Source organism: Podarcis pityusensis, assembly GCF_964106645.2.
Source record: "Podarcis pityusensis genome assembly, chromosome: 6".
NCBI classification, from domain to species: Eukaryota; Metazoa; Chordata; class Lepidosauria; order Squamata; family Lacertidae; genus Podarcis; species Podarcis pityusensis.
In genome coordinates, this window is record NC_138030.1 from 21,752,221 (window position 1) to 21,778,601 (window position 26,381).

General features: G+C 44.4%; 1 protein-coding gene across 4 annotated transcripts; it reads left to right on the top strand.

Moving 5' to 3' along the window:
• Positions 1-767: 767 nt before the first annotated feature.
• PKIG (cAMP-dependent protein kinase inhibitor gamma) lies at positions 768-25,376 on the top strand. Of its 4 annotated transcripts, XM_081009644.1 has the most exons (5): positions 768-1,082; positions 7,989-8,059; positions 16,927-17,106; positions 23,890-24,068; positions 24,403-25,376. In XM_081009644.1, the coding sequence occupies exons 3-5, from the start codon at positions 16,967-16,969 to the stop codon at positions 24,480-24,482; spliced, it is 399 nt and encodes a 132-aa protein (XP_080865770.1). In that variant the 5' UTR covers positions 768-1,082; positions 7,989-8,059; positions 16,927-16,966; the 3' UTR covers positions 24,483-25,376. The 4 variants fall into 4 exon arrangements, with proteins under 4 accessions (XP_080865770.1, XP_080865769.1, XP_080865771.1 ...); XM_081009643.1 differs by lacking the exons at positions 768-1,082; positions 7,989-8,059 and adding an exon at positions 16,111-16,148; XM_081009645.1 differs by lacking the exons at positions 768-1,082; positions 7,989-8,059 and adding an exon at positions 16,276-16,393.
• Positions 25,377-26,381: the final 1,005 nt, after the last annotated feature.

Below are 26,381 nucleotides of genomic sequence, written 5' to 3' on the forward strand. Positions count from 1 at the left end.
CTGGAGGTCTGTTCTTAACCTGAAACTGTTCTTAACCTGAAGCACCACTTTAGCTAATGAGGCCTCCCGCTGCTGCCACGCCGCCGAAGCGGCCAAAGCATGATTTCTGTTCTCATCCTGAAGCAAAGTTCTTAACCCGAGGTAATATTTCTGGGTTAGTGGAGTCTGTAACCTGAAGCGTATGTAACCCGAGGTACCACTGTAGTAACAAAAACAAAAACACCCACCATCAGTTCACATTATGAATATAGTAACCGTCAGTACATGCATCTTAATGTAAACATATAAGTTAATATAAGCTCTCCAGATGTCCAATCAGGTATTTGCATGAAACTGATGTTTATATGAAGTATGTTCAAATATAGCCAGGGCACTGAGGCCCTCAGACCATTGCATGGTGGGTATTTATGCTTCGAAGTATAAATGAGTTGAAGGGTCTTAATGTAAAATGGGTAGGTAATATGGGAACTGGGACCCCATTTCCCATTGCTAGGACTCTGAGCAATTATTTAATTGGCAAATGTCTGAGAAGCATTCCACCCACAATATGCCTTGATTTCGCCCATAGCTTCCTTGAGAATAAATGTTTGCCTACACCTAAACAACAGCCAGTGGGTGTATTAAAGTAGGAAGCCTCTTTTGACAAACAGAAAACAGAAGGAAGGATGTTTCAGCGCACAGCTGCTGGGAGATGAGGTTACAATGCGAAGTTAAACAAAAGCAAAGGAAACAGATCCCCTCCTGTGTGCAGGGAGATGGGAGCCAAGCAAGTAGCTGCTTGGTTGACATCACGGAGGCCGAGCATTGGATTACAACAAACAGGGACTTACTTGGCAAGGGAAGGGAGTGAGGAAACGCCTCCTGAGCCCTAGAAGTGCGACTGCATTTAGCAGCTATTAACGCAAGGAAACTGGAAGTCTGAAACTGTGACTAAGCTGTCTGCTCTGGCCCTTTGACATTCCGAGAACACTCACGCTTGGGGGGATGTGTGGGTGACCGAGCCGCACTTGAGCCTTGAGTTTTAACAGTTGGGGTTCCTAACTCGCCACACTGAGAGCTGTTGGAGCTTGGAGCCATCTTCTGTAAGTATAACTTCGCATTCTGAACAATGGTAGACAGCAGCTGCGTTGAAACCGTCGCTTTTATGCCACAAAATGTACGGTGTTGTATAGTGAAGGGCTGAGTTGCGTGGTAGGCTGAGGTCCTCCCTAGAACACATTTGTTTAAAAGATCTTTTCTTCCTCATGAACTTTTCGGTGTGTGGCAGAAATGTGTTCACCATGAAATGTATAACAGCTGTGGGGGGAAAGCAATGTTCTAGTGATTTATCAACGATTAAATGAAGGGAGCAACAGTGAAATGAAGGGTGAGAAATCTTTCGCAGTCGAGGGAAAATAAAGCGAAGTTTTTACAAAACTGAAATTCAACTATTATTAAAATTACTAGTTTCATACATGTATTTGTGTTTGTGCATGAGAGTTTTTTTGACTCTGGAAATAATTGTACTTTACATGGTACAGAATGACCATCATATTCTGCCAATGAAGGAGTTGGACAATGAGGAATTTTTCAATTTTATGGTTAAGAATATTGAAACTATTGATTGTCAAGCTCCTTCACCTGTTGTGAATGTTAACAACTGTCACCACCAGTTAATAAGTGATTGAGAAGAGAAAGAACATTGTGATGTTCACAATGGATTGGAGGCAAAAATTTGGGCCTAAAAGGCAGGAATGGTTGGTGTGGAGGTCCAAACTGAAAAACTCAATTCATCCTGGTAGCTAGCAAGCTAGCAAAGATGTATTATATATCAGAATTTATTATTTATAGCATTCAATTCCTGCCTCTTTGCCAAAAAGACTCTCAGAGTAGTGGCTTACAAAAGTCCGTACTGAGGCAGTCCCTGCCTTCCAAGTTCACAATCTAAAAAGACATGGCACGCAAGGAAAGCAAGCTCAAGCATTAATTCAACAAGTTACAGGTCTTATAAGTTCTTATATACAGTTCTTATGTATGAATATAAATTGCTGCTTACTTAGATATTTGTTTTGTCAAGCCCAGTAGTGCCAACTCTGACTTGCAGTAGCTCTCCAAAATTTCAGGCAAAAGTCCTCCTTCCCCAACTCTGTTACCTGAGATGCTCTTAACTGACTTTCCAGATACTGAACTTGGAACCCTCCTCCTACAGACCAGATCATGGGCTCAGTCACTGAACCATGGCTCTTCCCTACAGAGATCTGTTGGCTGTGCGAATTAGACCCAGGTCTGACCAGTCCAGTGTTTCACCTATTTGAGCCTCTTCAACAGTTTTATCTCTTCTCTATAGCCATCTTAATGTCTATAGGAAAAAGTAATGGGTCCTTTGGCCTTGAAGTTTAGGCTGCCTCAATAATTCCTGTGATTAGAAAAGCACCTTAGTATCCTTTATGCTGGGGACGCGGATGGCGCTGTGGGTTAAACCACAGAGCCTAGGACTTGCTGATAAGAAGGTTGGCGGTTCGAATCCCCACGACGGGGTGAGCTCCCGTTGCTCTGTCCCTGCTGCTGCCAACCTTGCAGTTCGAAAGCACATCAAAGTGCAAGTAGATAAATAGGTATCCCTCCGGCAGGAAGGTAAACGGCGTTTCCGTGCGCTGCTCTGGTTCGCCAGAAGCAGCTTTGTCATGCTGGCCACATGACCTGGAAGCTGTACGCCGGCTCCCTCGGCCAATAAAGCAAGATGAGCGCCGCACCCCCAGAGTCGGCCACGACTGGACCTAATGATCAGGGGTCCCTTTACCTTTACCCTTTATTCTGGATCTCTGTTGATGGTATTGCAAACACATGACAGTCAAAAAGTAAAGGTAGCCTTGTTGGCCTATGAGAGAAATTCCAAAACCCACATTGGGCCAACCAGAATGTCACAAAATAGTGTGCAAGCTCGAGTTCTCCAGTACTCTTAAATCAGGCTCAAAATTCTCAAAATGTCGGGACCCACTCGTGAGGGCTGACATTTACTGTGTTGGACTGGGACTTGGGAGACCAGGGTTTGAATTCCCACTTGTTCATGGAGCTCACCACACGACACATACTGGATGACTTCAATCTTGGGTGAGAATTTTCATAAAGAAGTCTATTGACTGCTGCTACTGGTTAACAGAAGGTTGGAATAAACTTCACCGTGAAACTTAGTGTTAGACTAGGGGCTAACCCACACTTCTGTTTGCCCCATGATATTTTCTGTTTGCCCCATGGTTTCCAGCAGTGCCGGATTTACGTATAAGCTAAACAAGCTATAGCTTAGGGCCCCACTCTCTTGGGGCCCCCCAAATAAAACTAAAGGAAAAAAACAACCTAGATGTACATTTCCAAAATATAAGATAAAAAACAAATAAAATAAAACTGACATACAGCAACAGTGTTTTGTGTTGTGTAGGCTCTTATGATGCAAGTAATGGGCCCCGTCTACTAGCCTGCTCCCTAAAATATCACTGGTTTCCTCATTTCTATATACAGGGTGCCTACATTCTGCATGGACTGGTTGCAAGGCAACATGTGCAAATGGCTTTAGAATCCTATTAGGTCCAAAATTACCATATAGCATATATTCAACACACAAAAAAACAGCTACAATTTGTTGCTGACAAAGGACAGCTGGACATATGAAGGGACCCATTACCTTCAGTAGCTTAGGGCCTCCTCAAACCTAAATCCGGCCCTAGTTTCCAGGCATGGCTCCACACATCAAGCAGGCCACACGCTGGATTTGATCTTTGGCGTAGGTATAGCTGTGATCATGTCTCCTTCGATGAAGGTGCCATGGTCTGATCACTACGCTCTGAAAGCCAGGATTGACTTTCCACCCCCACCCTGCTTAGGTGGCGAGCCGATTTGGGCTCGCCCGCAGAGGCTGATGGACCCTGATAGATTCCGCCAAGCCTTGCAGGACCTTGCTCCCCCTGGCGACTCATTGACTGAGCTTGTTGAGGGCTGGAATATCCAGCTCCTGGCAGCCATCGATGAAATCGCACCTAAGCGCCTTCTGCGACCCCACAGAAACTGGGCTCCCTGGTTTACCGAGGAGCTCCGGAAAATGAAGCGGGACCTCAGACGGCTAGAGCGAGTATGGCAGGGTGCCCGTGACGGAGCCTCAAGAACATCTTATAGGGCTTTTATGAAAACCTACGAGATGGCGGTGAAGGCTGCTAAGAAGTCTTACTTCTCGGCCTCCATTGCATCCACTAGCTCTCGCCCGGCGCAATTATTTAGTATAATCAGGTCTTTAACGTCCCTTGAGGGACAGCCAAATTTAAATAACAATTTGACACACAGCTGTGAGGCATTTGCGAGCTTTTTTGCGGAGAAGGTCTTGTTGCTCAGCCATGACCTCCCTGCCAATTTGGATACAATAAAGGAACTGGAGGCCCCTCAACTGTCCTCGGGTCCAGTATTGGACCACTTCAACCGGATATCCCCAGCCGATGTGGACAGACTCCTCCGAGCTGGAAAGCCCACCACCTGTCCTCTCAACCCGTGCCCGTCTTGGCTGATTAGAGCATGTCCAGACGAGGTGTGGGCCCTCCTGGGGGATATCATCAATTTGTCCCTTGGCACGGGGACATTCCCAGGGGAACTGAAGGAGGCAGTGGTGCGCCCGCTCTTAAAGAAAACATCATTAGATCTTTTAGATCTATCCAATTACCGCCCAGTTTCGAATCTTCCGTTCCTGGGTAAGGTGATTGAGAGAGCGGTTGCTGAACAGCTTGGTGGGTTTCTGGATGAAACATCGGCTCTGGATCCATTCCAGTCCGGCTTCCGCGCTGGTCATGGGACCGAGACGGCTCTGGTTGCCCTAACAGATGATCTTCGTAGACAAATGGATCGAGGTGGGTCGGGGCTGCTGATTCTTCTAGATCTGTCAGCAGCTTTCGACATGGTTGATCACGAACTTCTGGACCACCGCCTTGCCGACGTGGGGATCCAGGGCACAGTCCTTCAATGGCTGCGCTCGTTTCTCTCTGGTCGGGGACAGAGGGTGGCGCTTGGGGGGGAATTGTCATCGCGCCACTCCTTGGTGTGTGGAGTACCTCAGGGTGCGATACTCTCCCCGATGCTTTTCAACATCTTTATGCGCCCCCTTGCCCAGCTTGTCCGGAGTTTTGGGCTGGGTTGCCATCAGTATGCTGATGACACCCAACTCTATCTGTTGATGGATGGCCATCCTGACTCGGCCCCAGACACACTGACCAGATGTTTGGAAGCTGTGGCTGGATGGTTACGTGGGAGCCGGTTGAAGCTAAATCCTTCGAAGACCATTGGGTTCTGGCCCAATAGTTGCCAGTGGCTTGAATTAATTAATTTTATAATGAATGATTTTAGAGTGTTGTTTGTGCTGTACTTTTGTACTGTTTTATTATTGTTAGCTGCCCTGAGCCCGGCTTCGGCTGGGGAGGGCGGGATATAAATAAAATTTATTATTATTATTAGAGGTTTTTATTTTGTCCTGCCTTTTCCACGGGGGAACCCACTATTTACTGCTGAATCTATCTGCAGAAAACCCAATTGATGTTTGTTCCTATTCAGTAGTAAACAGTGGGGTTTCCCGGGGAAATGGTGGGACCTCTCAGACCCTGTGTCTAGAGATCATGTGATGGATGGAAATAGGGAGGAGCTCTAGAAGTGGGGAGATCCAGATTCAAATATCCACTCAGCCATGGAGCTCACAAGATAATTTTGGGCCAGTCTCCATTTTTCAGCCTAACCCGCCTCACGGGGCTGTTGTGACGATAGAATGAGGAGGAGAATGATATATGCCACCTTGAGCTGGAGGACAGGTGGGATATAAATATATAAAATCAATCAATATTCTTTCATGAACCTCTGAAGGATTTTTATACTCTGTTTAGGAATACCCACACTTATACAGTACAGTGGTACCTTTGGATACAAACGGGATCTGTTCTGGATCCCCGTTTGCATCCTGAAGCGAACGTAACCTGTGCCTGCGCATCTGCGCGTGCACAGGTTGCGATTTGCCGCTCCTGTGCATGCGCGTGACGTCACCTTGACCGTCTGCGCATGCGCGAGTGGCAATACCCGGAGGTAATGCATTCCGTTACTTCTGGGTTGCCGCAGAGCGCAACCCGAAAGCGCTCAACCTGAAGCATATTTAACCTGAGGTATGACTGTATTGTTTCTGTCCCCCTTTTTGGGGGGGGGGCAAAGTAATAATAATAAATAAATAAGAATAAAAATGTGCACTCCACCCCCAAGACCATTCCATTGTAAGTATCCAACCTCCCAAAATTTCAACACCTCCTGCGTTGGTTTGATCCCTTTCCGTTTTAACAGTACAAATTCTACAGACACCTTCCACATCTCCTCCCACTTTTAACTGTTGTGGTTTCCCTCAAAGAATGCTGGGAATTGTAGTTCCATGAAGCACCTGAGGATTCTTTGTTAGAGCTCCCAATTCCCCATCATAGGACTGCAGTTTCCAGTGCTTTCCTAGGGAGTATGCCTGGCTATTAAAGTATTTGGTATAGGTATACCTTTTCTCTGAAGTGTCAAGTATTGATGCCCACTAGAGAAAGAAATAGCAAAACAGATTAATGACCTGGCCTGGACCTCCTCCAATGTTTACTCCGCGAAACAAGAGATGTCATGATGACCTTCAGATCTTGCCATCACCATGACTTTTATCTTTAAAGGATTTCCTCTTTAGAACAAAAACTAGTCTACGTAGCATTTGTTGGACAGCTGTACTTTTGGAGCATCTGTACTGAGGTCATTTGTTCCATCGTAGAAATTCAGATAACAACAGTTACATCCTCCATCTATACCTATGGAACTGGCACTGTTTTGCAACCAGATATAGTTGTACTTCTGATACCTGCTGACCTAAAACCAGTTTGTCCTTTTTTGGACAGCTTTGTTAGATTTTGAAATGTGAAGGATTATATCCAGCTTTTTAGTACCTACATCATTTGCTTTCTTTCGATTCCGGAGATGAAACTTTGATTAAAAACGAAAACAAAGTGGCGACGATCACATCCTTGCTCTGGAAGGCAGACCAGCTCATGTTTTCTTGCTGGTGACGTTTTTCAGCTCGGAAGACTGCCCTACACTAGTACTAAAATATATTGACTGAACATTAGGAACAAGCAGCTGTAAACAAAGAGACCCAGAGAAGTTTTAAAGTGCTGAATACAAGCCAAAATCATTAAAACCGTGGAGGGAGCGGGGATTTTTCTATGAACTTCACAGTGTGGATGGATTTTCAGCTAACTTACCAAAGACATTTCCGGATCTCGGTCCAACTACTAGGGAAATTCCAGAATGAAAGCTCACCTGGATACAGGCTTATTTGCATACTTCGCAAGGAACCCAGGGGGCAATAAAATAAAACGAATCAGTGAATATATAGCCCATTTTTTCCCAAGCCAGAAGTAAAAATAAGGAGAAGACTTTAGTGGGAAAGTTTTCCTACACCATCTTGCCACAGAATATAACAGAATCTCTACATTATGGACTTACCTGATACAGTATAACCGCGATTCTTTGGAATTGGAAGATGGGTACATATTGTCATGTGTTCTCAGTATCTCACCAAACTATTATTCCTGGGATTTCTTAGGGGATGCTAAGATGATATAAACTCAGTATAACTTTCTAAAGCAGATATGGCCCTAGTAGCAGCAATTGCACAGTATCTTATCCACCCTGACCCAGCAACAATGCTTAAATATCCTAACCAGAGCAGATTTTAGGAAGCAGAAGCGGGAGGAGAGGAAGGGGATATTCTGTTGTGCAGATGGAAGTCAACTTATGCAGTGCTGGATACAACCACAATGTGTCTTTTAAATTTTCCATTTCCCTTCCATTTCCCCTTCAAGTCTTCCCTTCCCTTCACACTTGTGGTCACAGGGTCCTCAGAAGGGTCCAGAATAAGTGTTTGCTAATGATTAAGGACCACGTTTATCCTCCTTTCCTTTCTACTTCCTCTCCAGAACTACTTGGTGCCTTCTGGTGCATGGAGCTAGATGTCTGTCCTCAGCAGAAGGAAAATGAATTAAGTAAGGTATGTTCCCAACACACACACACACACACACACACGTTGGTGGCTGTATGCATGTGCAAGCACAGTATAATAATAGTAATAATCATAATAATCATAATTATTTATACTCTGCCCACCTGACTGAGTTTCCCCAGCCACTCTGGGTGGCTTCCAATCGAGTGTTAAAAACAATTCAGCATTAAATATTAAAAACTTCCCTAAACAGGGCCGCCTTCAGATGTCATTTAAAAATAAGATAGCAGCTTATTTCCTTGACATCTGATGGGAGGGCTTTCCACAGGGCGGGTGCCACTACCGAGAAGGCCCTCTGTCTGGTTCCCTGTAACCTCACTTCTCGCAATGAGGGAACTGCCAGGAGGCCCTCGGTGCTGGATCTCAGTGTCTGGGCTGAATGATGGGGGTGGAGACGCTCCTTCAGGTATACTGGACCGAGGCCGTTTAGGGCTTTAAAGGTCAGCACCAACACTTTGAATTGTGCTCGGAAACTATTGCAGATATTCATATTTCGCAGTTTGAAGCAACTGGATGCATAAAAACTGACTCCTTTTTGGAAATGAAACACTGTCAAGGCCCAAAAGAACTGTCTTTAAAACAAAACAAAAGCATCATATGATGGTGGCCTCAGAGCAAGCAAGCAAGCAAGCGGAGCCCAGCCAACCAGTCCACCAGCCCTTGCTATTGCAAACAGATAAACAAGTGGGAGGCCAGGGGGGCCAACAGGCTGCCAGGTGCTTGCTCTGTGACATCCACAAAAACTGTTGAGCTTTTTTTGTGCAAAAACAGAAAAAATATGAAGCCCGGACACTGTTTCCGGCCAGCCAAATCCCTTTGGCCATTCTCCGTTGGGTCACAAAGGCTGGGGGCATCCTCTGTGCTCCTAAGAGGAGGCAGTGTGGGGAGAGGCACCTCTCTTTAGGGCAGGGGAGCAGCTCAGAGATCAGGGGCAATGACAGCTGCTGCCTGGAGGACTCCTAAGGAGAGGGAAGAGGAGACTGAGGGCACATTCCACAAGGGAGAGTGTTCGAAAAAGGGTGAGAGGCTGCCAGCTCTGCAGGCAAGGGGTGACATAACTGGGCTCCTGAGCCCCACAGGGGTGCTGCAGAAAGAATGTAGCTGGTCAAGAGAGCCGAGGACTCAAAAAGGTTGAAAACCTCTGGTTTAAGGACTCCACTTGGTGTTAAGTTGGTTTGAGAAACTGCATTGAACGGTACAGTGGTACCTTGGGTTACAGACGCTTCAGGTTACAGACTCCGCTAACCGAGAAATAGTACCTCGGGTTAAGAACTTTGCTTCAGGATGAGAACAGAAATTGCGCAGCAGTGGCGTGGCGGCACCAGGAGGCCTCATTAGCTAAAGTGGTGCTTCAGGTTAAGAACAGTTTCAGATTAAGAACAGACCTCCAGAACGAATTAAGTTCTTAACCCAAGGTACCACTGTAGTATTTTGTGGGTTAAACCACAGAGCCTAGGACTTGCTGATCAGAAGGTCAGCGGTTCGAATCCCCGCGATGGGGTGAGCTCCCGTTGCTCGGTCCCTGCTCCTGCCAACCTAGCAGTTTGAAAGCACGTCAAAGTGCAAGTAGATAAATAGGTACCGCTCCGGCGGGAAGGTAAACAGCGTTTCCGTGCACTGCTCTGGTTCGCCAGAAGCGGATTAGTCATGCTGGCCACATGACCTGGAAGCTATACGCCGGCTCCCTCGGCCAATAAAGCGAGATGAGCGCCGCAACCACAGAGTCGGCCATGACTGGACCTAATGGTCAGGGGTCCCTTTACCTTACAAGAGACATATGCATTTTGGATATGGGAGTAAAAACCCAGCACTAGCAATGTGGTGAGTGCTACAAAGCATGCATATCTTATTCGTTCTATATGCTGCATCGAACAGTTCTTGCCAAGTCAAATCATCTGTCCCACTCATTTGCAGCACTGCACTAGAACTGAAGCAAGGGATCTAAATATAGTCCTGAATTCTCTGCCTAATGAATAGTCCACTGTGTGTAGTACGGCAAGACTGCTGGAATTTACCCTAACCCATCCTTGCTTTGTTGAGGAACACTACAGTCTTTTTTGGACATGCAGTATTTACTGTACATCCCTGAGAAAATCAGGAATTTTCCAGCGCCTTCAAAGGAGCTCAGACAAAATGAAAGCATTGTTTTAAAACAAAAACAAAAAACCAAGAAGATGGAGGAAGACAAACAACAGCATCTTGGGAGAGGAGAATGCTCCCTGCTGCAATTCAGCATAACTTCATTCCATAGTGACACCCTCTTGGGTCCTCCTTTATTTCTGTTTACTGAGAGCTGCAGAGAGAACAAAGTTTTCTGCTTTCTACAGATGATTCAGATTTCTTTTGTGGGGGAAAACCAGAAGCTTTTCTTTTAGGAATAATTGGTGGAGAAGTACCTACCAAACAGGGGGGAAAAAAGTTTATGTATACTACTGCAGCTGCTTGAATGATTTATGCCCAAAGATGGAAGCAATAAACAATTCTGACAAAGGAAGACTGGCAATTAATGGAAGAATAAGAAATCAATAGGAGAGACTTTTAAAAATAGAATGGAGGAAATTGATTGACTATTGGAAGACACATTGGAAACAAGTTAAAAGCATTAGCGGGACTGATAAAAACACGTGCAGTAAGAGACAATTCAGGGGAACATAAAGGGAAAATTATAAATATATTTGAATTGGATATACACTAATAAAAAGATATGAAATAAATATCCACAAAAGGGAGGGGAGGGAAGTTGAGCGGGAAGGTAAATTAGATTTGTAAAGATTTCGTTTTTCTTGTTAAAATATTTATAAAAGCTGAAAAAAAATTTTTTAAAATTATTTCCCTACCAATGGTTTAAAATTCATCTCCTACGCAAAATAAATGTGCTGTTGGAAAGTTGCAAATTCTGCAGAATTCAGGAAGATCACACAGGGAAAAGGAGGCTATCCCAAGCTTCTCCACAATCCCCAGAATATTTATGAACTTTAAAAAGTTTCCTTTTGAAGAAAACCGAATAAGGCTTCAAACCAACAGCAACACAAGAATATTCATGTGGAATTAAATTTTTAATTTTTTAATTTATTTTTTTAAATTAAAAGATGGCCGGGCTGCCTGCTGCATTATGTTGAAGGGGCAACACTGATGACTTGGCCAGCATTCAATTCTCCAGGATGCTTGTCCACCTTTGGTCCCCACCTTGCACTAGGGTCTCACCTAAAGCTCCTAGAAGCTGTCAGCATGCAACAGCAGCCACACCCTGGGTCAACTGGCTGGCTAAACCAGCTGAGGATAGCTAACAGATCTCAAACCCTTGGTGAGTTAGGGATTTCCCCTGCAGCGGATTGAGTGGACTAGATCAATAGTGTGTCCAAAGGTCAAAAAGGAAGTTTCTGCATGTGCATGTACTGTAGAAGGAAGTGAGAGGTAGCCCATCTAGGAGAAGGAAAACTATGATCCTCAACCTCCGTGACCATTCGGGATATCTTCTGGAGAAGAAAAGGCTAAGGAGTAACACCTACACAGATTTGGAGTGGAGTCCCTAAGACTGTTGGATGGTGCCTTGGGCATCTCCTTCCAGCAACTCCTGAAGCCAAGCTGTTGCCAGGCGTATTGCTCTGTGTTAAGTTGTGAGTGAATGTCTCAGATGACACAGTGATTCTTCAAACAGCTCTTGTTTATTCATAGGCCAGAACAGAACTGAACTGAAGGGTTCAGCCAGCCTGCTTATAGAGAGCTCCACTACAACGCAACTGTAACAACTTTCTGTAACTATCCAATCACTGAATGTCACTTTCAATCCCTTATTTGCATATGTGGACCTGAGTGAAAACTATTTACAGTATCCCCCTGCAGGCCCAGGGTGAGAACTTCAGTACATAACACTCTGCTTTCCTTTGGACCACATCACTGAGACTGAGCTCCCTACACGTTGCCCAGGCTTGCGCCCTGGGGAGGTCACTTGGGTGCTACTAACATTGTGGTTTGACTTCACCCCTGGAGACGCCCTCCATTGTCTCTTGAGACAGATGGATGCCAACAGCAACAAGGGATATGAATGTATTAGCATATTAAGGTTAAACTCACCCATAATTTGTACTGCATTTATCAGATCGTAGTGACTGAAACCTTATTTTTCCTACCCCGCTGTAATAAAATGTCCCTTTCGAAATTTTCTCTGCTTGTGGATATGATTTTTTGGGCCTTAAGCACATTTTCAGGACCACACACATTTTGACTCACGTGAAAAGATTCATCTCTCTCATGTTCACATTTTTGGGTTCATGTGTGAATTGCGCGGGTATTATGCATTTTCCCAGAGACACATTTAACGCTGATAACTTGTTGGTATTTCCCTGCGCAAACCAAGTTGCAAAGCCAGGATCATACTGCAGGGGGCACATTTGATGCCTGCATTCACCTTCCATGTCAGAGCTCTGCCCATATTTGTAATATGGGGATAATGATAATATGGGGATAATGCTGGCTGATGTGAAAAGCGCAGGCTGCAGGCTGCACCACGAGAGGGAGGGGAAATACCGGTATGTGTCATTTCTCCTGTGGTCCTTACTACCGCCACCCAGTGGATATCTTTAGCTCCTGCCGGACTAATTTCTTTCCTGGGTCAACCAGCTCTCTAAACTGGATAGTATGTTAAGGCAATTAGGGGCCTAATTGTTCCTTTTTGGGGGTGGGAGAGAGACACTATTCATAGTACTGCATGCTTCCAATATGTTCAACACCACCCCCCCCCAAAAATATCTGCAAACAAACCAAATTTAGCTTTTACTAAAGGTTTCTATAAGGCAACAATTTAAACAGCTGTGAAGTTGTTAGTAAAATAAAAATAAAAATGAACATTTAACCACTAGAACAAATGCAAACTACACAGGGAAACACATCCTGATACCCAGTTGAGACTAAGTGTTAAAGCAACTCCCAGGCTTTTCAGTGTTAACTTTGATCCTGAAAAATCTGCTTCAGTCCTCTGGCTTTTTCCTTCTGGTTTCTGTACTTTTCCTTCAATAGCACTCTAACAAGACAATCTAATGATGTCTACTCAGCTGCAAGTCCTATTGAATTCAATGGGGCTTCCTCACAGGTAAATAGCGCTAGCTCTCTTCTTTGTCAGTTCTACTTACACACCTCGTTTCCAGCGCTTGCCAAACCTGTCAGCTAATCAGAAGCGCAGCGGTAGAGTTTTATTTGCATTTATCGTCATCATAATTTATTTGGTTTCTTCCCACTCCCTCACTCCCCTTTAAGGCTTTAGGTTTCCTTTTCCCCTTTAGTGTCAAACATCTTGGTCGAACCTTTGCCCCTTCTGATCGGAGCAACTCGAAAAACATAAACCAACCGTTTTTATGATAAAGAACAGAATATAAAATGGTGAAACAATCCTCTTCCTTGTGCATTTGAAGTGCTTTCGGCACCTTGAAAGCACTATATAAAAGTTAATATTTAACCTCACAGCAAAGCATCAGTTCATTCTCTAATCAGTTTATGCATCAGGTCCATATATGTGAAAGTGTCTATTCCACCTCTCTGTTCATAGAGTCCAATATAGAGTCGACGGCGAAACAAGGCTTAGACTCTGTGAAAGGATTCTGTGGAACTGCAACAACCTTTCGTGTGGATTGTTGGACTCTATGAACAGAGAGGTGGAATAGACACTTTCACATATATGGACCTGATGCAGAAACTGATTAGAGAATGAACTGATCCACTGGGTCTTCTACTTTTTTCGTTGAACTTTATGAGCTTCTTCTGTTGAAATCTACAATTCAATACAATACAATGAATAGTATACATTATTTTTTCAAACGTACAGCCAGTTACGTCTTGTGTGTTTATTGGGTATGCAAGGCTTTGGCAAAGGCAGACCTCACCTTCCTATTCTGCCTCAGGTGGTGAAACAGGATGGGCTGCCCCTAACCCCCACTAACAATGAGTAGCCCATGGGTGCCGAGGTAGGCAGAAGGTAGTTCCAGAGCGATCTACCAGTAGATCTCGGAATGATTTGCAGTACTGGGTTTTTGTGTGGCAGGGCTGAGAGTTCAGTTTTGGAACTGTATGCAAATTCCTGGGCTGAGCATGTGCTCAGAGGCTAGTTTGTGCTTGTCTCAAGTTGGCAGATCTTGGGTTCTAGTAAAAAACCCAACACATACGCGCGCGCGCACACACACACACACACACGATCCCTCCCAATTCTGAGGTCTGCCTGCCTCTGGCATACGATATAAAGCATTCAGTCTATATGCGCCATAAGCTTAGTCATATTATTCTATGGTTCATGTTAACGTGAATAATATTCATCGGTTTGCATTACAGATATTCAGGTACTTACATATATGTAAACCAGGTGCTACCCACTTGATTGACATGCAGTAATTCCATCCATACCTGGATAATCATCTACTAATAAAATCTCCAGGGAACACGATAACCATATAGCTTTAATTGCTATTGCTAGTGAAATGTTAACAGGAAAATTTGTAGTGATTCTACAAATTTGGTATCTTGAAATTTGGTATCTTGGGGAAAGGCCCACAACCCTAATATTTCCCCCTCTCTTTCGAATAATACTGTCACAGTAGCCACAATGAAAAAGCCCAGAGGTCTTCTTGATATCCAATACTTGCATCAAATAAGACCTTAGAAGTAAGTAATCTGTACACCTTAAATCATTCAAGAGCTCCAGGGGAAAGTTTGAACACTGGCTGGAAAGGGCAGGAGGGCAGCTATTTTTAAATGCTGTTCGCAACTTTTCAAATAGTTGTGCAAATTTATAAACTAACTGTATCTTCACCGGAGATTCAGTATGCCTGTGACTGTTGAGGGCAGTTCACAAACGTTTGTTGTTTCACCTGAAAAAGCCGAGACAAGGATATAATATATGCACAGTCAAATCATGAATGGATTACACAATTCATATATTTTGTAGACCCACTTGTGAGGGTTTTAGCCTGAAAGGCAGCCTAAAAAATACAACAACAACAATAAATATTTAAAAAATCTGGATGCCGCCTGTCCCATTTTTTCTTGGCATCTTGTGAAGTGAACAGCATCTATTGGAAATCCACATCCCAAAAAAACCTAGGCATGGAAAAAATTAAATAAATGGCCTCCCCAGGCCACTCAAGGCCAAATTGGGCATTACATGCAGATAAGTAGTATACTTCATCAGTTCAGCATTCCCCCCCTTTTTTTACTATTGTATTTTGCATATCTCTTTTCTCCCCCTTTTTTTCTTTTTCTTTACAAAGTAATAATCACAAATAAATAAGAATAAAAATGTGCACCCCACCCCCAGGACCATTCCATTGTTAACTATCCAACCTCCCAAAATTTCAACACCTCTTGCAATGCTTTGGCCCCTTTCTGTTTTAACAGTACAAATTCTACAAACACTGTCCATATCGCCTCGAAATTATTTCTCCTGTGTATTCCCTGTCTTACCCTAATGGCACATGTTAATTTATCATTAATAGCTATATCCCACACCTCTTTACACCATTCTTCCATTTTAAAGTCTTCTTGCCCCTTCCAATTCCTAGCTACCATCATTCGTGCAGCTGTCAATAAATCTGTGAGCAAGTCCTTCATGGCCTGCAAACCTTCCGCCTCTTCAGCATCCTTTTTAAACCTGAAAAGTCAGGTAGGACTGGAGATATTGGAAGAGAAGGGGGTGCTTAAGCCTTTCTCTTGTGAGCCTTCCAACCCTTCAGTGCTTTAAACCAGTGGCTCCCAATTGGGGGTCACCCACCAACGGGGTCTGTGGCAGATACCCATCAACTGTCTGGGACATCTCATTTTGGGGGGCTGTGCTCTCATGCAGGTCACATGACTCATGTGGGAGGGAGCATGGCCCGGAAGATGTGCACCCCGGTTTTGTGCCAGGGGCATGTTGGAGGGTATGGTGGCACCATTCACAAGACTACCAGAGGGATAACATTTTCAAAAGCAGGGGGTCCATGGCTTGGCTTTTGAAAAACAAGGGGTACGCAGTACTTAGCTAATTGGGAACCACTGCTTTAAATGGTTGGTGTGCACGCAGGCCAGTCCACATGTGCCTCCCTTGGGGAAACAGGTAAAAAAAGAGAGAGTTGAGAATAACTTTTAATAGCTTGTACCACCGCAGCCCTTCTCTTGCTTGGGGGGGGGGGGGCAATATAATCCCATTCTTGTCACTCTATCCCACCATGTCCTCTGCTCTGACAAGGCTGAGTGGGGCGAAGGATTCCATTCAGAACTTGCAGGGCGGAAAGAATTGCACATGTCTGTTTCACAGTTGAGGCTGTTGGATCTTTAACTGCCAGGTCATTTAAAAAGCGGGTATGTGGCAGGAGTAATGGGGGAAGGAAGTTGCTGGAATTAGATAACGGGTGAGGGGTACACATGGGAACAAAGGGGAGCAGCTTCACACATTCATTCCCCATTAGGCCAGCTATAGGCCGAGTTTAAAGCCTAGTTTAAGCTGCCACCCTTCTCTGGAACTAAAAATGGCCACTGGCAAATGGCTGTCGTGGCACAAGATGTAGGGCCTCTGGCTCACATCCACTGAGCCAGTCAGAACCTGAAGTGAAGGGAGAAAGCAAGCAAGGAGTAGATAGTACAGGTGGTCGGAGTCAGTGAGGAGCTGAAGAGAGCAGGAGCGCTTATCAAGAAAACAGAAGTTCCCTAAGTATATCTCCATACACTCCAGTTGCCCCTATCAACAGGATTTCAGTGGGCATAAACACACTGGGCTGTGCTAGACAGTAGCTCCTGATTCTAAAAAGGAGAATAGGTGGTTAGGCTGAATTACAGGGTTGCTGCATACCTACTGTTACGTTGTTAATGCTTTTCCCAATTCACCTTTGCTGCAGTAAGTCCAGGACTGCTGAGCCTGCCAGTTTAACATTTGGAATGGCCGAGAAAAAAAAGGTAGCCTTACTCAAACAATGCCAGAAATGCCTCATCGACATGAATGGAGACATGTTAGATGCACAGGGTATATGTCTTCACTGCAAAGCTGAGGAGCAGCAAAAGAATCAGAAAGGCAAGAGGTAAGGCAGGGTAGAACAGCAAGGTTTGGATTAATTTACGGAACTCACCAACTACAGTCATACCTCGGGTTACAGACGCTTGAGGTGGCACGATTTTGGGTTGCGCACTGTGCCGAACCCGGAAGTACCGGAAAAGGTTACTTCGGCACATGTGCAGAAGTGCTGAATCACACTTTGTGCATGCACAGAAGCGCCGAACCGCAACCCGCACGTGCGCAGATGTGGCGCTGTGGGTTGCGAATGTGCTTCCCGCACGGATCACATTCGCAACCCAAGCGTCCACTGTAGATGGCTTAAAAAAGAAAAGTACCATTGGAGAATGGATCCATCAATAGCTATGTTAACTAGACAGAGCTTCCATGCTCAGGGCCGTAGGGAAGGGGAAGTGGGGTGGGAAAAAGCAGGCTCTGGTTATATACTTCCTGTAATAACTTGGTTGGCCAATATGGGGAAGAGAATGCTGGACTGGCTGGCTCTTTGGTCTGATTTGGTTCTTGTTAAGTCTGGCTGGGGTTGGGGTTAAGAGAGAAAAGAGGAAGCTAGAGCATTCATTCAAAGACCCTGTGACTTAGCTGGCTAGCAAGGGCATCAGAAGAGCACTTCTGCGTCAAAGCAAAGGCCCATTTCATCTAGCACCCTCTTCTCCCAATGGCCAGCCAGATGTCGAAGGGAAGTCCACAAGCAGGGCATGAGCACAACAGCCCTCTCCCCACTTGTGCTTCACAGCAACTGGAGTATTACTCCACGCCTGAGAGTAATACTCAGCCATCATGGCTTGTAGTCATTGGTACCCTCAACTCCCAAGGCGTTCTTAAAGCCATCCAAGTTGGTTGCTACATCTTATGGTTACGAATTCCATACTTTGTGTGCTATGTGAGGAAGTACTTCATTCTGTCTGTCCAGAATCTTTGAATATTCAGATTCCCTGGATGACTTTGGGTATTATGGGAGAAGGAGAAAAACTCTCATCTAACTCCACACCACATAGAATTCTACACACCTTTAAAGCCCTAAATGGCCTTGGTCCAATATACCTGAAGGAGCGTCTGCACCTCCATCGTTCTGCCCAGACACTGAGGTCCAGCGCCGAGGGCCTTCTGGTGGTTCCATCGTTACAAGAAGCCAAGTTACAGGGAACCAGGCAGAGGGCCTTCTCGGTAGTGGCACCTGCCCTGTGGAACGCCCTCCCATCAGATGTCAAAGAGAAAAACGATTACTAAACTTTTAGAAGACATCTGAAGGGAGGCCTGTTTAGGGAAGCTCTTAATGTTTAATAGGTTATTGTACTTTAGTGTTTTGTTGGAAGCCGCCCAGAGTGGCTGGGGAAACCCAGCCAGATGGGCGGGGTAATAATAATAATAATAATAATAATAATAATAATAATAATAAATTATTGTTGTTATTGTTATCATTATCGTCATCATCATCATCATGGCCTCCCTTACTTGTCTTTTGTCTGAACTAACAAACTTGCAAATGCTTCCCTTTCCGGAACCCTTTCCAGCTCTGTAGTATCCTTTTTGAGGTGTGGCAACCAAACCTGAACACAGTATTCCAAGTGCAGCCTCACCAGAGAGTTGAATAATGATAACGTGATACTAACACTCTCTCTTCCCCCACCCCTCCGCCCTCAGTCCTGTTCCAAACGATCCTGAACATGGAATTTGCCTTCTTCACAGCTGCCATATACTAGGCCACCGTTACCACCAAGCTATCTACTATTATTCCAAGATAGTCTTACTCATCATCACCACTTCGAACCTCAGTAGCACATCTAGGAAGCTTTGGGATGCACATCACTTTTTACCTGGCTTATCTCTTTGCACATTGAATCATACTTGCCATTTTAATGATCATTCAGCGCAACGGAATGAGAAACTGAAGCCAACATATTTGCTCTCCCTTACTTCTGAAGCTGTGATCCTTCATATTCTAAGCTGTAGTCTCTTAGCTTCTTTACCCAAATCCCAAGATCACTATTCTGCTGGCAAAATTCACTTTTAAACAGAAAAATCAAGCTTGGTTGGAATTTTATTTCTAACTTTCATTTTAAAAAATGCAGCAGTAGCATTGTTTTACATCATTTTCTATTTATGATCAAGTATGCATCACATCTCTATATAAGGTAAAAGGTAAAGAAACCTTGGACGGTTAAGTCCCGTCAAAGGCGACTATGGTGTGCAGCACTCATCTCACTTTTCAGGCCGAGGGAGCCGGTGTTTGTCCGCAAACAGCTTTCCGGGTCATGTGGCTAAACCACTTCTGGTGCAACGGGACACTGTGATGAGTGCCAGAGCGCACGGAAATGCTGTTTACCTTCCCGCCGCAGCGGTACCTATTTATCTACTTGCACTGGTGTGCTTTCAAACTACTAGGTTGGCAGGAGCTGGGACAGAGCAACAGGAGCTCACTCCGTCGCACGGATTCAAACTTCAGACCTTCCTATCAGCAAGCCCAAGAGGCTCAGTGGTTTAGACTACAGTGCCACATGTGTACCTACATCTCTAGATGCAGATACCAACACCAGTGCTCAAAATTTAAATATTCAATGCCACCTCAGTTTCAAATGACCGGGGCTGTGACTTTGCACTCAGTGAAATATGCACGCAGGAACTGATCACACCTTTATATCCTGCAGATAAAGTTCTGGGCTCGTGTTACCAAGATACTACCAAGTAGGTGAAATGACATTGCAAAACTGATCAGATCAGATCTAGTACACCTGTGTGGGCAATTTTCTTCTTATATGCACCTGCTTCTATTGACAAATTTTGAAATTTCAGAAGTGAAGCCAATGAAAGACCTCCTTGTGCTTGCTTCACACCTCTTATTCTCTAGGACCAACTTAGCATTAGGGGTGCTTCCAGATGATATGTTTATTGTGCATTGATCCTGATTTGCTCACAGGGAGGCTAGATGATGTTGCATCGAAGCAAGTGCTATCCTACCCTTTCCATTGCATTTGCTCCTAACTTTCCATATCACAAAAAGTTAGATCTCTTGAGGAAGTAGGTTTGTTGTCCAAGAGCTCCAAATCAACTTTAATTTGCCAGCATGTGAATCCTTCCTGGGAAGAAACCCCCACACCTTGATCTCCATTCTAATACCACCTTTGGACTCAGGGAAAAACAAAGCAAAACTCAGTTATAGCTATCACTCCAGAGCTTTTGGAGATCATCAACTGAAACATCAGATAAATTAGAGTGGGATACATTGCCACTTTCCCTCCTCACATTACAAAAAAACCCCTTTTCTTTCTAGTTGGTGTCCTACATTTCTTCCATCAGATTCTGATGGCCTCACTCTCAGGCTTAGCTGCAGCAAGATGGATGCATCATGTATCTTTGGACCATGCCTTTGGACTTCAGTCTTGCTGCTTGAAAACAAAAACAAATAAGCACCATTTCATGTGAGAACCTGTTTGTTTAAAGCAGCTTCCCAGAGAGCTGAGCCAATCGCCATGCTGCTTGTTGAGAGCAATCACAACCTGCTGCAGAACATGTGAACCTTGACAAGATCCCATGTTTTACTGTAATGGGAGTTAAACATAACCCAAAGACTCCATCTGCTGGCCATACAATGTACTCAGTCCAGCACACCAGACTTGTCTCTTCTCTGTCTTAACAGGAGCCCCAGTATTTCCTAACTATAACTCTAATATTTCAACCCCAAAGATATTCCATGAGCAATGAGTCCTGTCAAAATCTATCTAGCAAAATAGGATGCAGCCCACAAAAGTGTGTCTTACAAGAAATTTATCATTCTATAAGGTGCCATTGGGCTCTGTTCCTCTGGAACTACTTAAAATAGTAATCTCCTGAGAGGACTTTTACATTTTCCAACAAATCTATTTATAAGTTATTTACCATGCCTTTTTTCTTATTAAAATCAAGGTTATTTAACATGTATCAAATACTAAACAAAAACCAATGATAGAAAATGGTGCATGAATTCTGGGAGGCGGAATAGCTTCATTAGCTACTTCTTTGTGAAAGCCACGGTGGGTAGAGGATAATCTAGTTAAAAATGGAAGGAGTCAGAGAAGCTTATCACAGTTTATTGTGGGCCCAGTGCTGCATGTCTTTCACACTGTGCACACAATGTTGTCCTCATCAAAATGCCACACACACACCCATACCCCCCACAACCCAGACTTACCACATCCACATGTATTTACCATGGATATGATGAATCCAGATTAAACAGGAAAATAATACGGGGCCTGACTTTGATGAGGACATTGTCATGTGCAAAACATGGTGCAAAACATGTTTGCATGAGCAGCACCAAGACCACAGTGAGCTGCTGTGTATGGAGGCACCCAGAGTGTCATATGAAGAGTGTGTGTGGTTGGTGTGCAAAACAAAACAAAAGTTTAGTAAGTGGTTTGTTGAGACCTCCAGCATTTTTCCAGTGCTCTGATAAAAGAATAGTTTGAGAACTGAGGCAGTAGGGTGTCTAGATGCAAAGAAAGGACATCTTTAAATGACCATAAGAAGAGAGAAAGTGCAGCTTGTCATATAGTTACAGGGAACCAGGCAGAGGGCCTTCTCGGTAGTGGCACCCGCCCTGTGGAACGCCCTCCCATCAGATGTCAAAGAGAACAACAACTACCAGACTTTTAGAAGACATCTGAAGGCAGCCCTGTTTAGGGAAGCTTTTAATGTTTGATATATTGTGGTATTTTAATATTTTGTTGGAAGCTGCCCAGAATGGCTGAGGAAGCCCAGCCAGATGGGCGGGGTATAAATAATATATGATGATGATGATGATGATGATGATGGGGAAAAGCTGCTTCATGGTGCATTTCTAAGTTATTGGCACCAACTCGGCATTCTCAATATATGTTGCCAGAAATATAACCAGCAAATGACTAGTATCTATAGTAGCTGCTGTGAAATAAGAGAGGAAACACATGTTCTCTTTAGTCCTCTCCTCACAACTTCCCTCATTTTTGCAATTCATCGTAGGCTTTATGTGGGATTGTTGCAGCTTTGACAGTTATTTCTTTTTAATTTGGGTCCTGAGGGTGTCTTTTGATGCTAGGTACATGTGCACTGCCCTTTTCTGAAAGCTTCCATCTCACTGGTCCCTGATTGCTGTTCTTGAATACAGCTGTTAGGTCAACTCTGTGTCACCTTCTCATACCAATGTAGCAACCTGATCAGTTGGTTTGCCACAATTTATAGCATGCTTGTTCCAGGAAATAGCTCCAAAAGGACAACACCACAACTCAGAATGTAGGCATGTATTCTCAGATCCTGAAAAAAGAAATCCAGATCTGGACAAGAGGAAAGACAGTGTGAATTCTATGGACTTCAGGAGTTCAGTTCAGGTCTTTCCATTTTGGACTTCAGACAGATAATATTTCTTGAGGTGGCAGAATGCCCCGGTTGGAGAAAGGGCATCTTTGTAATGCTGAAGGTGAATACATTTCTCAAGGGTAATCAGTTTTTAGCTCTGTGTTCCTTTAGCTCCTCATCAATCATGGACTTTACAGCTGAGCTTGGGAGGGCGGAAGGGCAGGGGAGAAAGGATGTTATGCCTGGCAGTATTTTGGTACCAAACCTTCTAAGCTTAGTAGGGTGGTGGGGCCCCTCCCGATAACCTGTGTACTGAACAGTCATCCCAACGGTGGCCAGCTTTTTTAGTTTCGGTGTTACATGTTCTCATAGGTGCGAGGTACGATGGTGATGCCACCGTGCCAGCCCAGCCCTGTGCCCTAATTTATGGGGCTGCTGGAAGCAGGGCACCAAAGTACATCGAAAGAGCCAGGCACTTTCACGATTCTCCCTCTCTCTGCTTTTAAAAATTCAGCCATGGGAGAATGAAATCAGAAATGGCAGCCCGGCTGGAGTGCAGAGACGGGCTGTTTAAATTGTTACCTTCCTTTCCCAAAAGCAGGTGATGTGCAGGACTAGGAGAGAAATTTGGTTCAGTTCACCTTTAAAGGTGAATCTACCTAATTTATGCCTTTTGAAACAATACATGAAGCAAAGCATTGCCGTCTTTTGAAAGCCGCACTTCTCTGAATTTTGCAGTACAGTTCTCCAGCCAAGAATATGCACGTGTTGGTGAAAACAGCATACAAAAATGCACTGCATTAGGGAACATTGCTTTGCAAATATGTGTATATTAGGCAAAGTTGCATATTTCTTAAGAAATGTGCATATTAGGAGAGATTTGTACTAAATTGAAGAAGTTTCATGAGGACTTTTAAAAATTGCCACCTGTTGTGGATATGTGGAGAACTCAGCTTAAGAATAGAAAAACGAGAAACCAACATTGAGTCACCCATTCCTACTTCCCATTTTTGTGAAAATGGAAGTGAAAGTAATCTCTTCCCCTGCCAGCCCTCCACCCCTGCTTTTAGCCTTCTGTGGGTACTTTTCATACAAAAAAAGAAAAAAAAAAGAAAAAAAGAAAAAAAGGTAGGAGGAAGAATCATAGCAATGCAGTGCCCAACCCCTGGCCCCAATATACAGAACTGGATTTACTCTACTGGCATCCTAAGAGGCTTTCTGTTTTCCAAATTGTATCTGGCACCTTCCTACCGAGCTAGATGGACACGTGGTCTGCCAATAGGAATTTCCTCTTAAGGCAGTGGGTCTGCCTTGCAACTCCTGAGCTATATGGAGAAAGTGAAAAGGCATAATTTCAAAATGGCTCCTTGATTACATTGGCTAGTGACAGTGGTTTCATATGATGCTTATGAATTGTTCAGTGAAAACGGACCTCGTGCCCCTTGACGTTTTCTCAACTGCACACATCTCCGTTACACAGGGATCCTGCCTCATACAATGTGAATGAGACGATGGAGACCGAGCCTGCCTATTCTGACTTCATCAGCTGTGACCGGAGCGGCCGGAGAAACGCAATACCCGACCTTCAAGGAGACGCAGCTGCTCTTAAACTGGAGAAACTGGCAAGCACCATGGAGGATATCGCTATTGCAGGGGATGGTGAGTCCCTCTTTGCCCAAGTCCAACCTGAGCTGCTTCTCAGGCAGCTGATCTAATCAGGAAGCTCGGATGAACATGTTCTCTGCAAAATACACAGGGCTTATCTAAATCACTGCACAATGTATACCAGTTGCATCATGTAATGCAGATGGGACATAGGTATATGCTACTAACATCCAACTTCTCACACTTCTTAACACGTTGCTGAAGAGCTAGCATTCTGCTGGTACCACTGAACCATTGGCAATAGCCACACTAGCTTTATTTGCTAAATAAATCAATTTCCATCGGATCCAATTCACACAACTCTCTGTTTGATCCTTTATTTTTACAGAAAACCAAGATTCGGCCGATGCTCCCGAGAAGGAATCTGGACTGACTCCTAAGAGCGAAGACGGCAGCCCGGCCTTGTGAGAGCTCTGATTTAGGCTGCGGAAGGCTGGACGACAACAACTGCGGCTCTTCCATCTGTTAAGAAACCAAATTGCAATAAGGAGTCCCCACTTAAAGGTTTCTGCCATGGCCATCTGGCTCTTACAGTCACTTTCTGTGGCCGCTGGTACCTTCAGAGAACTGTCTCTCTCTCACTCTGCAACACTACACACCAAGAGATGTTTAGTGACTTGAGCCACTCAGAGAGCCTTTTGGCAACTATCTTCCTGTATAGGAAAAACACAATTTCAGTAATAATATATAGACTTCAGATTTTATCGTATAAGGTACATTTTGCTCACACAATAAACTATTATTTATTCCTATCTCCCTGTAGATTGTTAGGTGACTTGTGGTATCTATCTCACTTGTGCACATGTTGCATCTCAGAAGCACTGATATTTTTTGGGCTGTGAACATTGGTGAAGAGAAGTATGGGACATAATCCGCCAGCCACTTCTCCAACATGAACGCCATTGAAACCAATGAAGTTTGGTTCTTTTGTGGCATAAGGGCAGGTGCAGCCTTGCACAACACTAATTCAATTCAGTGGCAATTCCCCAGGAAGTGTTCTCCATGAAAGAGGCACCAGTGACATACCACTTCTGCTTACGTCGCTGCTTCTTTCTGGCATGCAGAAAATAGGATTTCAGAGGCACAAACCAGTGGATTCAAAAATTGGTTTAATTGTGCGTGCTAAAAAGAGAAGGCAGCACTACTTCAAGCTAACTCATAAGCAAGTTCTAGAGTTCCAATGCCCCTGGTAAATTGTTGCATCCTCTGTTAAGAGTTGTATCTTGTGGTGAAACTTGTATGCAGATCCATAAACCTGTTGTCCCCCCACCCCAGCAATTAAAACTAAATGAGTTCTTCGTTCATGTGTTTTGCTCTTTTCTAGCACTTTATGCCCCAGAATTGCAGGGTTTTCATTTGGTCTTATAACCAGTGCTTTTTTTCTTAAATAAATATTTAGGGGTACTCTCATTTTCCTACTCATATTGAAATACTGCCCCTCAATGAGGCCAAACTTAGAATCACAAAATGTTTAGGGGCATGCGTACCCCCTGCATACCCCCAGAAAAAAGCACCGCTTTTAACCCAGTCTTAACTATGAGTGTGCCAGAAAACGTTTGCGTTAATTGGAGCACCCCAATTCCTGTGCCAGTATAAGTTACTGCTGCAGTGCTGCAGGGACAGATATTTACGATCGGAGTTGTTGTTGTTTAGTCATTTAGTTGTGTCCGACTCTTCGTGACCCCATGGACCAGAGCACGCCAGGCACTCCTGTCTTCCACTGCCTCCCGCAGTTTGGTCAAACTCATGCTGGTAGCCTCAAGAACACTATCCAACCATCTCGTCCTCTGTCTTCCCCTTCTCCTTGTGCCCCCCATCTTTCCCAGCATCAGGGTCTTTTCCAGGGAGCCTTCTCTTCTCATGAGGTGGCCAAAGTATTGGAGCCTCAGCTTCAGGATCTGTCCTTCCAGTGAGCACTCAGGGCTGATTTCCTTAAGAATGGATAGGTTTGATTTTCTTGCAGTCCATGGGACTCTCAAGAGTCTCCTCCAGCACCATAATACAAAAGCATCAATTCTTTGGATCGGAGTACAGACAGCCATGTCTATCCATGGAATATGGCAGGATTCTCAAACTGGCCTCTGGGGGGCATTAAAGCACTGGTCTATGTGTGCACACCTCAAGCAGGGTGGGGTGGAAATGGCAGCTGGCTGCCCCCTCACAGCAAGAGGATTTTAGCTGTGTGAGTGTGGCAATCTAAGAACAAAAGAACTTTGTTGGATCAAACCCAAGGCTATAGCCCAGCATTGTTTTGCCCAGCAGAAAATGAGCACCACATGATAGCCATAGCCCTCTCCTGCTGCTGGT

Coding starts and splice junctions, on each gene's coding strand:
- PKIG (XM_081009643.1), top strand. CDS start 16,126: ATGTGCCTCCCTTGGGGAAACAG. Junction 16,149..16,926: donor TGCCTCCCTTGGGGAAACAG/GTAAAAAAAGAG, acceptor CCTTTGCTGCAG/TAAGTCCAGGACTGCTGAGC. Junction 17,107..23,889: donor AAGAATCAGAAAGGCAAGAG/GTAAGGCAGGGT, acceptor TCCGTTACACAG/GGATCCTGCCTCATACAATG.